This window comes from Rhinolophus hipposideros, assembly GCF_964194185.1.
Source record: "Rhinolophus hipposideros genome assembly, chromosome: 5".
Lineage (NCBI taxonomy): Eukaryota > Metazoa > Chordata > Mammalia > Chiroptera > Rhinolophidae > Rhinolophus > Rhinolophus hipposideros.
The window spans coordinates 28,893,105-28,905,830 of NC_138051.1; the positions used below are offsets into that span (position 1 = coordinate 28,893,105).

The 12,726-nt window shown below is 45.7% G+C and overlaps 1 protein-coding gene across 5 annotated transcripts in view; it reads left to right on the forward strand.

Moving 5' to 3' along the window:
* SLC7A7 (solute carrier family 7 member 7) overlaps positions 1-12,726 on the forward strand; it is a 64,110-nt gene that overhangs the window by 33,233 nt on the left and 18,151 nt on the right. For 3 of the 5 annotated variants that reach the window (XM_081050227.1, XM_081050228.1, XM_081050229.1), the window contains one exon: positions 6,325-6,867. In XM_081050227.1, coding sequence (XP_080906353.1) covers positions 6,325-6,867 — 543 coding nt within the window. Of the gene's footprint in view, positions 1-1,099; positions 1,216-4,971; positions 5,090-6,324; positions 6,868-12,726 lie in introns of those variants that run through there. The other 2 variants (XM_081050230.1, XM_081050231.1) reach the window with 2 other exon arrangements.

Consider the following 12,726-nt stretch of genomic DNA (forward strand, 5'->3'; position numbering starts at 1 on the left):
AGCAGCCTGGGTTTCAAAGGGCACTAAATTATTCTTAGAGTAATTCAGACATTTGGTGCCAGTGAACTCTGACTTCTGTCGGTGTCTCTTGGTGAACTGTAAGATCCACTGAGAGATCCTTAACAACTGCTTACCTGGACCACCTGTTTCCAGAATAACTTTGCAACACGGAGGTACAACTACAAGTTGTAGGGTGTAGCCCTGTGACCAGCTTTTAGTTGCTTAAAGGAAGCAATCAGCTGGAATTCTGAGAATGCATCATGTGCTGTGAAATGCCACTCCCTGAGAGAGATTTAGGTTATATCTACATTTTAAATGGTCTACTATGCCTACTGAGAAGTAATCTGCTTCAGAAAAATGTATATAATGAATTCATGTAATAAGTTCTAATTTTGAATAGAAAGAATGAGGTTAACAGTTTTTATTCCATGAAAATTTTATTCCCCACTTTTGTTAAATAAACATTCAGCAGATATTTAAATAATCCTGGTTTGAAGGGGTGCCAACTCATCAGCCCTGTGCCAGGGCTTACTCAGGCCCCCTTGGCTGGCCTTACTTGGCAGCACACACATTATCTGAACCAATTGGGGAATGGAGGCTGTGAGTGGGCTTGCTTAGTGTTTGGGTGTGTGCTTGACTACCCCCACAAGTGGCCTTCCTTGACATGCATTGCCTTACATCGGGGCTGACATGGCACCGTGATTCTTGAGATGGGGCCGCAGAGGTCCATTGCCCTAACCATGGAGACTATGTCCTCCTCAGGACCAAGGATAATATGCTAGTGGGAGATGCACAGGAAATGGAATGAGGGGGAGGAGGAGTTGTAAAGGCAACAAGGGGGTAGGGTGAGTCGCTAGGAGAGCTTCAGTGCTAAGTAAACGTAGGGCAAAAAGAAAATTCAGGGGCTGAGGTAGGGAAAAGGAGGCGCGGGGACTCCTGGAGAAGGTACCTAGAGGCGGCAGGTGTCCAGGTTCTCTGGGTCTCAGCTCCAGCCCGCCCCCTGGCCCCTCCCCGCTGCCGCTCCTAGCCAAAGTCACACATGTGTTTTCCTGTTTTCCATTTCGGTCCCGTCACCCTCTCTGCCTTTTCTGCTTCTCAGAGTCAGCTGCTGCAGCTCCAGCCATCCCGGGTGCCCCTTTCTAGCACCTTCCCCTCCCCCACCCCAGCGAGCTGGTAGCCCCTCCTCCTCGAACCTGCCCAAAGGTCTCGGGACAGGTAAGAGGTGGGAGACGGGGACAGTGGGTGAGAGGGGAAGTACAGGAGGAGCGTGGAGTGAGAGTCCTGAGAACTGACTGAATGGAGACCTAAGAGCCTCTTGTTTCCAGGTCCCAGCCCTGACCCTCCCTAGGCAGAGCCCTCTGCCCAGACTTCAGCCCTCCGTTCGTGGAAGCCCTGGCCACAATTTCTTCCTTGTTTCACTTTTTTTTTTTTTTTTTTTTTAAGGGACTGTCGTAACCACAGTGGAATATAGAAAACCAAATGGAGAAATGGTGAGGGAGGAGCTGAGCTTCCAGCTTAGGGTGATGGGGCAATCTAGCCGTGCTAGAGTTTATCTGTTTTCTATTTCTGTTGTTAGGGGAGGCAGCACAGACCGGTTGGAGCTAGAAAGGCAGGAGGACATGGGGTCTCTGGGGGAGAAAGTGTCTGTTCACATTTAGCTCCCTGAGCCAAGACCCTGAACTGTGTGCTGGTTACTGGAGCTAGTGTGTTTTGGTGCTGCCATTAATGGGTGGGGTCAGGGCCAGGGGACTCACTGGCTGCTGTGCCAGGCACAGAATGCTGCAGGCCCTGCTGCTTGCGTTCCCTGAACCCTTGAACCTGAAACTTCTCCCACAGGCTGCAGGATGAATCTGTTGTCCTGTAATCTCCACTAGTCTTGAATGCATTTCAGACAGGGAAAGAAGAAAGGATGGTACGTGTCAGGAGCACCATTATCTTATGGGGTTTTCAGATTCTGTAAATTTCTTCTGTAAAGCCTGGGGTGGAAGAGCCCTTTAGAAGTCCTGCCTGTCCTAGGTAGTCTGACTGGTGGAAGCATTACCCTGTGAGCCAGGGTCTCAGGGAGGAATGTGAACTGCCAGAGGTGGTGCCTTTGCGCCCACAGCGCTGGTGCTAGGCAGTGGTTGAGAAAAGAGGGGCATCTTTTCTGTGAAGGACAGCCCCCTGCCCAGTTTGTGTGGGCTGGGTGAAAGGCTAGGAAGGAGGTTCTACTGGTAGCACTTTCTGGCGCGGCCACTAGGGTGTGCTGTTTGCTGTTTGTGGGTTTCTGTCTCAAGATTCCAGGATGAGGACTGCACTTTTCAGATTCCACTAGCCAGGAACTAAACCCAACACACTTCTCTCCCCACTTTCTCTCATGCTCTCTCCTTTCTTTGTCCCTCCTTCATTGCTTTTTTTTTTGTTGTTTTTAACGTCCCATTAGGACACATGCCCGCCCCTTGGTGCCAGGGAATTTGGTCTTAAAAGGGCAGGCGTGATGATGTATTTCCATGTGTCTTGTTTGCTTTAGAAGTGGGCACCCTAGCAATCGCAGTGCTGCCAAGAGGACGTGTAATCGCCTGCAAAGGGATGAGAAAGGGGAGAAGCAGCCAGGAAGGAAATGGACAGGCTTTGTTGGAAGGTCTAGGCTTCAGGCTAAAGGAGGACGGAGGCTTTCTTTTTAATTTAATCACACCCTCCCCCAGATAATTCATTAGGGAGCCATCTGTAGTACTTTCTTGTCTGAGGAAGGCCTAGAGGCTGGGCAAGTCAGAGGGGTAGAGAGGTTGGGGTGGTAGTGTAGTGCAAGTAAAGAGCTTGGGCTCTATGGCTAGCCTCAGTAGTTTGGCACCCTGGCATGGGATTTAGTGGCTGCAGGGAGGATTGAATGAGATAAGGCATTTAGGTGCTTAGCAGTGTGTCTGGCCTGGGTAAGTGCTCAATAAATGTCAGCTATTATTATTATTACAGTAGGATTTAGGGGGGACGTGGGAGAAACGGACAGTCTCCTTTGGATGGATTTGTTGATGTAAGAAACATCCAAACGTATAGAGAATTTTTATAAGAGTTTATTTGAGCCAAACTGATGACATATGCCAGGGAGTCAAATCTCAAATGCTCCAGAGAATAACAGTTTCCTCCAGAAAATAAGTTTCGCAGTTTCTTTCATGCATTTCTCTTAGATAATTCAACTCTTTTATTTTTTTAAATTGGGGAACACTGTGTTTTCCCAGGACCCATCAGCTCCAAGTCAAGTCGTTGTCCTTCATTCTAGTTGTGGAGGGCACAGCTCAGCTCCAAGTCCAGCTGCCATTTTCAATCTTAGTTGCAGGGGTTGCAGCCCACCATCCCATGCGGGAATTGAACTGGCAACCTGTTATTAAGCACTCATGCTCTAACCCTCTGAGCCATCCAGCTGCCCCATTGGCAGCTCAGCAGCAGCTCATTGTCTTCAATCTAGTTGTGAAGGGCGCAGCTCACTGGCTCACGTGGGAATTGAACCAGCAACCTTGTTAAGAGCTCCCACTCTAACCAATTGAGCCATCTGGCAGCCCTCTTTTATGCATTTTAAATTAAGGAGGGGACTAAGGAAGATTATGGGGAGGTAGGAGAAAGCCAGGCGGGGATGGATTACAGGTTAAGTTTTAGTGCTCTCTTGAGGGTGGTCAAGTTTCAGAAAGAGGGACCTAAAAGTGTGTCATGTCTTAGAAGCAGGGGCCTGAAGGGGCATTTCAAAGGTGTGTTAACCTAGTTGCAGAGAAACAATGGATAGGGATTGCTGAAGGTAAGGATGAGCCTTTTCATAAAGAAATTGTATGCCTCGAGCATGACTACCCATTAGGACCTACCCAATTAGGAATTTATGATCCAATCAACCTGTGAGGTTACTTTCCATAGAACCCCTTTTTTCATCCACAGACTTCAGACTTTCATGACAGTGGCTTGGGAGAATCATGATCTCTGGGAAGGCTAACACCTGGATCCTTCTCTTGGTTTAAGAAAGAAAACCTTAAGGGGCTAGGATGGCAGGGTGGAGGATAAAGATAAGGCCCCCTGGGGTTTTTAGCTCTTCATTCTCTGGTTGTTTCTAAACAACCAAAGAGGTTTGTTTAGAAAGGGTGAGAGAAGGGACAGATAGTTGAATTTCAGAATGGATAGAGTGCATTTCTTTTGGTAAAAGAGGTCCAAAATACCAGATTTAAGTAACAATAAAGATAGAATAATACATGATTTCCCAAAAATGCTCAGTTTCTTTCTGTTCTGGGTCTGTCTGCTCAGGATAGCTCACTGAAATCTTATTTCCTCATATTTTTAGGAAATTGGAGTAAACTTGTATTTGGGGAAGGTGTTTATAAGAATTATGCTTACTCCAAAGATTCTGGTATGTTTTCTTAAGGATGAAAGGGCATGTGAAGGGGTGGGGATGCAGCTAGAGGCTTGAGTATCATTTCCTGACCTTGTTTCCTTGGAAGTAGCTTAAGGCTCAGCCTTGGGGTAATGGCCCAAGTTCAGGGCAGCCACCCCTCATTCTGTGTGGGGAAATGTGCAGCGTTCTTCTCTTAGGACAACTAATCACGAGGTACATGGATTACACTTACACTTACTTCCTCTAATCTCAGTTTGTGGACAAGCCCTTGTGCCTTTGTGCAATCCTCCTGCCTTTCTTGTTTGGGATGAGAAGTGGCCTAGGGTGGGGCCTGGAGGATGAGGAGAGAGGGCTGTGAATTCTTTCTCAAGCTCTGCCCTGTCCTCAAACTGGGCTAATTTGCTCGGGGACAATTCCCCAGGGCTGCAGAGCGGCACTTTCTTCGGTTTTCTGTCAAAGGAGATCCCTGAGGGAGAGCTGCCTTATCGCAGAAAGTGCTGAGCCCAGAGCTCCCAGCTGCCCTTTTTGCAGAGGTGAAGGGCCAATGAACCTTGGACCCAGACAAGTTGCTTAATACTCCTCTCCCCCGCCCTTCTTGACTTCTTGATTCGACTTAAATCCATAAGCACTTGCGTGGCCATTCCTTTGACTGCTGGCTGAGGAGGAGCGGTCAGAGCATAGCTCCGTGACCTCCACTGGCCGCTGCCGCTGCCACTGCAGGAACCTGCTTACACCCCTGGCCAGGTAGTGAGTGTGCTTCCCACCCTCTCCTCCAGCCTCACTCACTTGCCCCCACCCCTTCGCTGCTGTGCAGTATTCAATCACTTCCTCTCCCCAGTGCTTCTAGCCCTAGTATCCCTCCACTTGCTTGGCCAGCCGCACCTATCTTTCTCTCAGCTGTCCCTGCTCTTCGGTACTCGGCATCAGCTGCTCTGCTTCAGCTGTTTCCGGGCTCGGCTTTGTCTCCAGCAATGACTCCTGGGTGGGGAGTGGTCATCAGCTGACTGATCATCTCTAGGTTGGGCTGTACCTTTGGTTCATGCTTCTCTCATTCATACTTTTTTTGGGGGGGGTGTTGCAATTATTCTGTGAAAGTGATTTGATGGTAGGAGGTCTGGAATACTAGGGACTGGGAAAGGAAAAGCAATGAAAAGGGGAAAATAGCTTGTCTCCTTTCAGGGTGGGGTGGGGCTGCTGGGGCTTTGCTAGGGTTGAGGACTTCACCTAAGGGTAGTTAAAGGATGCCCTCTGAGCAGTGGGATGGTTGTGGGTTTACAGCAAGAGATCTCTGAAGCCTTTAGGTTTGCCAGAGCTAGTGTCCTTGGGGAAAAAGCGGTGTTGTGAGGAGAACCCACAGATTATTTGTTTTCAAGGTTGGTCTCTCAGGTTACATCTCAGCACAGGTGACAGTTGAGCCTGAAATTGAAGGGAAGACACTTTTTTTGGAGTAAGGCTGAAAAACGCCAGCTCAAATCATTATGGTTACACATGGGAACTGCCAGATTGCTCTTACTGTGTTTCCCCGAAAATAAGACCAGGTCTTATATTAATTTTTACTCCAAAAGGTGCATTAGGGCTTCAGTTCAGGGGATGTCATCCTGAAAAAAATCATGCTAGGGCTTATTTTCCAGTTAGGTCTTATTTTTGGAGAAACACGGTATTTCTCCTGTCTCTTATCACAACAGGCTCAGGATTTAGAACTAGGATTTAGTTTTCTAGTTTGTAAACCAGGTGGGCACACCAGCCTCATGATGAGAGACAGATGCTTTCTCTCTGGGGAATGAGTACCTTTCCTTACAAATTCAAGTTGGGGTTGTTTTGATGAGCCAGCCTGAGAAGAAGAGGTTAGTGGGAGGTGGGAGGCAAGAGAGGGTGGGGTTTGCGTGGGGGCGGGTTGCCCATATTGGCCCTTATGGGGGTGGGTTCTATGGAATTGCCAACTACCTGATATATAATATATCTTCATCATTCTTACTTAGGGGGCAATGCCAGGAAGCTGGTGAAATCTTCCTTTTCCTTCGCCATGGGTGAGGGCATTAAGTATGAAGCGGCCTCCCAGCGCGTGGAGGATGCCTCATCTTTGGACAAAGAGGTCAGCCCAGGGACGGAGCAGGTGAAACTGAAGAAGGAGATCTCGCTGCTGAATGGCGTGTGTCTGATTGTGGGGAACATGATTGGCTCAGGCATCTTTGTGTCCCCCAAGGGCGTGCTTATGTACAGTGCCTCCTTTGGCCTCTCCCTGGTCATCTGGGCTGTTGGGGGCCTCTTCTCTGTCTTTGGGGCCCTTTGTTATGCGGAACTGGGCACCACCATTAAGAAGTCTGGCGCCAGCTACGCATACATCCTCGAGGCCTTTGGGGAACTCCTTGCCTTCATCCGACTCTGGACATCCCTCCTCATCATCGAGCCCACCAGCCAGGCCATCATCGCCATTACCTTTGCTAACTACCTGGTGCAGCCCTTCTTTCCAAGCTGCTTCGCCCCCTATGCTGCTGACCGGCTGCTGGCTGCTGCCTGCATCTGTAAGTGGGGCTGGTGGAGTGCCAGGGCAGAGGCTGGGATGTGAGTTTAGTCAGCCAATCAAAAGGAGACGGAAAGGAATGCATGTCTCTGACAAACGCTTAAAAAAAAAAATAATGTCGCTTAAAAAGAAATTAATGTATACTTTTGTGTGGAAAATTCGAACAGTACCAATGTGTAAAACAATTTTTTTTTTTACCCAGCTTACCATGGTAAGCATTATTAGTAGTTTGTGTGCCCTTCCTGATTTTATCTTGCTCCTATAATAGTAGTTTTTTGTTCCGTTTTACAAAAACGGGAGCATAGTCCACATATAATTCTATAGTTTGCTTTTCCCCAGAATTTATCAGTGACATTTTTTTCTACCTGAAGATCTACTTTAAAAAAAAAAAAGCTTCCTGTTATTCCATGTTAATTTTAAGGATGTTGTTTATTTAACTAACCAGCTCCTTGTTGATGGTCATTTAAGTTGGTTCTAGTTTTTCAATCTTACAGATAATGCTCCAGTGAATATCTTTTTGCACATACTTGAGTTTTACTGTGGGTTAGATTCTTAAAACTGTTATAGATGATCTGGGAGCTTGACTGACTGGTGAAACTAATTTTAGGGTCCGTTGATCTTTGGGCCCCCTCGAATGTGGTCACATATCTTGTGTAGAGTAAGCATTATTCCATCTAAGTAAAATTTTTAAGATGGCTGCGTCCCTTTAAACACCAAAATTCTCTTGTTTCAACCATCTTTGTTGAAATCTCTTTAAAACCATTGCTATAGCTGCTTTCCTTAATAACTTGACATTACTTTTGGTGACTCAGGGTTACCATTGCACATCTCCATTCTATGATTATGAGGCCTTCCCAGGCCCCTGGGGTGGGGATGAATGTTTGCTTCCTCAGTGGCCTCAGACTGCTAGCCTGACTTCAGTTCATCAGATTTTATTCTTTAACAATTTCAATCTGTGTCATCTCTGACAGCTTTCCTTTCTTGATTCTGGCATGATGCCTACCTCCGTTGGTCACCCTTTTTTCAATTTGCTGCTTCTAATTTTGGAATAGAGATGTACTCACACTCTTGTACGCCCACGTATACATACACGCACATGTACACAGTTTTGATTAGTTTGCAGAGCTCCCCAGTGAACAGAAGACAGAGTTTTATGCTTGGATTTACTGCATATATTTGAGACAACACTGGTAGAGAGAAAAGTGCACCAGACTTGTGTTTAAAGCTGGGCTCAATAGCTGCATGACTTTAGGCAAGGTGCAGTGACTATTTACTTCCAGGCTACTATAAGAATGAAATCAGATTCAGTGAAAACCATAAATCATGACTCAAGTGTAACATTGATAATTATTTCTATCCCTCTTGGTTGCTTATAGGACTTTGTTCTATCTCTAATAACTTCAGAGGCACATAGAGATATGGGAGAAGGTTCAGAGGGCAACCAAGATTGTAAGAATTTAGGGATATATGATTCATGAATTTCTTCCTTCAGCCATTATTTAATGAGCACCCAGGACAAGTCAGATGCTGAGACCTCTGAGGACATTCTAGATACAACCTACGTAGTAATATCTCTATGTAACTATAACCATTCAGGAGAAAACCAAGAAGTAGTCCAGGAGGGAGACGACACGTTATCAAATAATTGCAATGTAATAGTTGTGGTGACAGAGGCACCATAGGAGCAAGTGGGACAAATTTTTCTTGGGAGGAGAGCTTAGGAAGATGTCACAGAGAACTCAGTGTCTGAACTGAATTTTGAAAAGATACATAGCTGTCTCCTCGGACATTTTTTGTAGGGGAAACTGCACGTAAAAAGGTGTGGAGATGCCGAAAGGCATAGACTGTTCAGAGAATTGCAGGTAGTTGGTAGGACTGGAATGTGGAGTAGGAGACAGGGCAGGAGGTAGATACTGGAAATATAGCCCAGGGGCCAGCTCAAAGACGGTTTTATACGGTGCCTAAACAGGTTAAACTTTATCTTTAAAGTTTAGGGTTTATCTTTAAAGTGAGGGTTGGCTATTGATTTTAAGTAGGGAAGTAAAATCAGATTTGCTTGGAAGAACTCTGGTGGGCATGTGGAGAGTGTTTTTGGAAAGAGAGTCAGACAGAAAGTAGGGAGATTGGTTTAGGTAGCTGACACAAGAATCCATATGAAGTGTGGTGAAGGCCTGCACTGAGGGCGGGGCCTTTGGAAGTAAGATGAAAGGGTAGATACAGAAATAGTTATGAGGTAGAATTTCTAGAACTTCTGGATATGGGAGTGTGTGGGAGCTCTCAGGTGATGCTTGGACAAATGGGAGGTGATGGGGCAGCCATGAAATAGGGAAAGTAGACTGAGTGATGAGGTAAAGGGGGCTACTTGGCCTTCTGCTGAGCTGCTCATGAGTCCCTTCCATGAGCAGTGCCTTCCTTGGGTCATCATGACCCAGAGTTGATCATTTGCTCACCAACTGAGTCTTACCTGAAAAAGAGGCTGATATATAAATAATAATGTTTATTAATGTATAATGATGAGCATACATGTGTAATTTTAATGAACCGAAAGCATATGTTCACTATCAAGTTACCCCCTTTCTGGTACCATGGTCACTGGGAAACCAATCTAGTAATCAGGGAATTGCTTGTAAGGCATAGGATGAGAATGAAAAGAGAATGTTTTGACTATTTGTGAACAATTTACTGAACGTAGTAGGTTCTGCAAAACATGGAACTAAAAAATAGAGTCCCCGTTGAAGGGAACTCATGGTGTTGTAGAGACGGGCAAAAATAGTCAATTAAACATTGTATATGGTAAGTGCTAGGAGAGGGTGGAGTGCAGCTTATTCAGGAGTTGATTTCTGCACTTGACACTGAAGAATGCAAAGGTGTCAAGGGGTGGGTGAAGCACCCACTTAGCATGGCCTACACAGCCTACTTCATCTGACTTCTTTGACTCATCTCAGATCTCTTGCCCTCACCCTCTCTGCTCTGGCTATGCCGCTTGTCTTGCTTTTCCTTCTATTTGCCTGACTTGTTCCTACTTTAGGGGTTTTGTAATGCAGGGCATGGAGTCAGAATGATTATTTTTCCTTCAGCTGGGAAGGCTCTTTCCCGAGATGCCCTTAGAGCTTATTACCCGACTCCATTCACATCTTTGCACAAATATTACCTTACCAGAGACCTATCCTATTTCAAATGGTGGCTCTAAGTCTCCTATCCTGTTTTTCTTTTTTTCATTTTTTAAAAAAATGTGTTTATTTTAAGTGTGTTTTTCCAGGACCCATCAGCTCCAAGTCAAGTAGTTGTTTCAATCTAGTTGTGGAGGGCGCAGCTCACGGTGGGGATCGAACTGGCAACCTTGTTATTAAGAGCACTGCCCTCTAACCAACTGAGCTGACCGGCCGCCCTTCCTATCCTATTTTTCCTAATAGCACTCATTGCCACGTGACATTATTTACTTGTTTATTGTCTCTCGAATGTAAACATCACAAGAGTAGGGACTTTGTTTTATTTACTGCTGAATCTCCGGCATCTAGAACAACCTGTTGTCTGCTAGGTACTTAATAAATATCTGTTGAATGAAGAAGGGGGCAATGACATTCTAGGCACAGGGAAAGGCAATGTAAAGATACGAAGGTGAGAAAGAGCACGGTGTGTGGGGTGTGTGGAGGAGACTGTGGGATGTGAAGGAACAAAGGAAGGCAAGGGGATAGAGCACGAGGCAAACCGTCCTAGGGGTTTAGCTTTTATTTTAAAGTGTATGAGGAGCCATGAAGGGTTTTAAGCAGGGGTGGGATATAAGAGCAAGGCTGGAGGCAGAGACATTGATTAGGAAGCTCTCATAGCAATCCAGGAAATGACAAAAGCCTGAACAAGGGCAGTGACAGTAGGGTTCAGCTTATTCAGGAGCTGATGTCTCCAGGAAAGGACAGATGGCAGAGCAATGTAGAAGACATAATCAGTACAACCAATGACACTTAGTGTGATGTCCGATGTAAGAAAGGGGTAGGTGATGAGGAAAACATCCACCAGCCTGTAAATTCTGTGCCACAGGGGCCGAGACTGTCTTGTCATCCACTGTATCCCCAGCAAAAGAACAAAGAGAGGATCTCGATGAATATTCCTTAAATGGAGAGATGAGGTTTCTGATTTGGGCAATTGGTAGGTGGTGACATCATTTACAAGGAGGAGGAGGATAGAATCATGTTGCATTTGAAATTTATTTGTAGGGTAATATGTAGATGTGCTCATTTGGAGCTCAGGAAAGAGATAGGGCTGGAGGTGGAACATTCAACAAATATTCGTGAAGCGCTTGTCATTTTCCCAGCACTGTTCATTGTCTTTATGGAGCTGTGTGTGTGTGTGTGTGACGCGCACACATGCGCATGTGCTGGTGGGTAGGCTAGCATGGGCAACCCATTACAAGATTATAATGGATTATGATGAGTGTTGTGATTTATGAGGCACAGGGTGCCACAGGAGGAGACCTGAACTTGCCTAGGAGTTTAGAAACTCTCCATAAGGAAGTTTAAGGTGACACCTGAATGATGAAGAATTAAGCAGGAATAGAGAGGGAAGAGGAGCATCTCAGGCAGCAAGAACAGAATGTCTGAAAACATAAGACAAGAAAGTAGGACATCTTCAAGACACTAAAAGGACTTCAGGATGGGCTACAGTATTGAGTTTAAGGTAGGAAATGTTGAGAGTTGGCTTGCAGAAGTAGATGGAGGACATAGGATAGATTTTTCAGGGTGTTATAAAATCTTCTAGTTATTGTTGTGAAACAAATCACCTAAAACTTAGTGGCATAGAGCAGTAGTCATTTTATTCTTATCTGTCCTGGATTCTGTGGCTCAGGAATTTGGGTCAGTTCTGGCTCAGGGTCTCATGTGGTTGTAGTCAGATAGTGTGGTGGCAGGAGCTGGAACAGGGGGCTGCTGAAGAAGATGGAGACTAGCTGGGCATCTTTTTCTCTTCAAGTTGTGTCAGGGCCTTCTCCTGTGGTCTCTCCAGATGGACTACATTGAGCTTCCTCACAGAATGGCAGCCTCAGAACAACCAGACCGTTTACTTGGCAGCTGAGGGCTTCAGAATGAGTGCAAGCCAGCTGAAAGCAGCATAGCTGTTTGTGATGTAGCTTCTGAAGTCACATGCTGTCACTTCTGCCTGCTGTGTTCTAGAGGGAGAAGGAGTCACAGAAGACCATCCAGTTTCAAGAGGCACAGACCTTACCTCTTGGTGGAGTGTCAAAGTCATGCTGTATGAGAAGCACATAGGACAGGAGCTGTTGTAGAGACATCTTTGGAAAATACAATCTATCGCAAGAACCACATGAAGGAGTTTGGTGGGCTTTCTCCTAAGGCAATGAAAAAACCTCTGTAGGCTTTTGAAGCAGGAGAGTGATATTTGTGATTTAGACTTTATAACGTATGGATTTTTAGAAAGATTATTTTGGTTTCAGTTCGCAGGACTGAAAGCAGGGAGATTAGTTATGAAGCTGTTGCCATGATCCCAGTGAGTGATGATGGTGGCTTGAATTAGGGTCATGTTTCGGGGATGAAGAGACCAGTTAAGACTTGACACTGATTAAATATGGGTAGAAGTTGTCAGTGATGAAAAGAAAAAGTTGTCAATGATGATAAGATGCCCAGGTTTCTGCTGTGGGCAGCTGGGTGGGTGGTGATGCCAATTCCTTATAGGGGAAAACTGGAGGCGTCGTAGGTTTGAGAGAAATTTATGGGGTCAGTTTTGGTAGGTTGAGTTTGTGTCTGGTGATGTTCAGTAAGTATTAGGTGGGTGCAAAAGTAATTGCGGTTTAAAGGGTTAAAAGTAATTGCAAAAAAAGTGCAATTGCTTTTGCACCAATCTAATATAATAG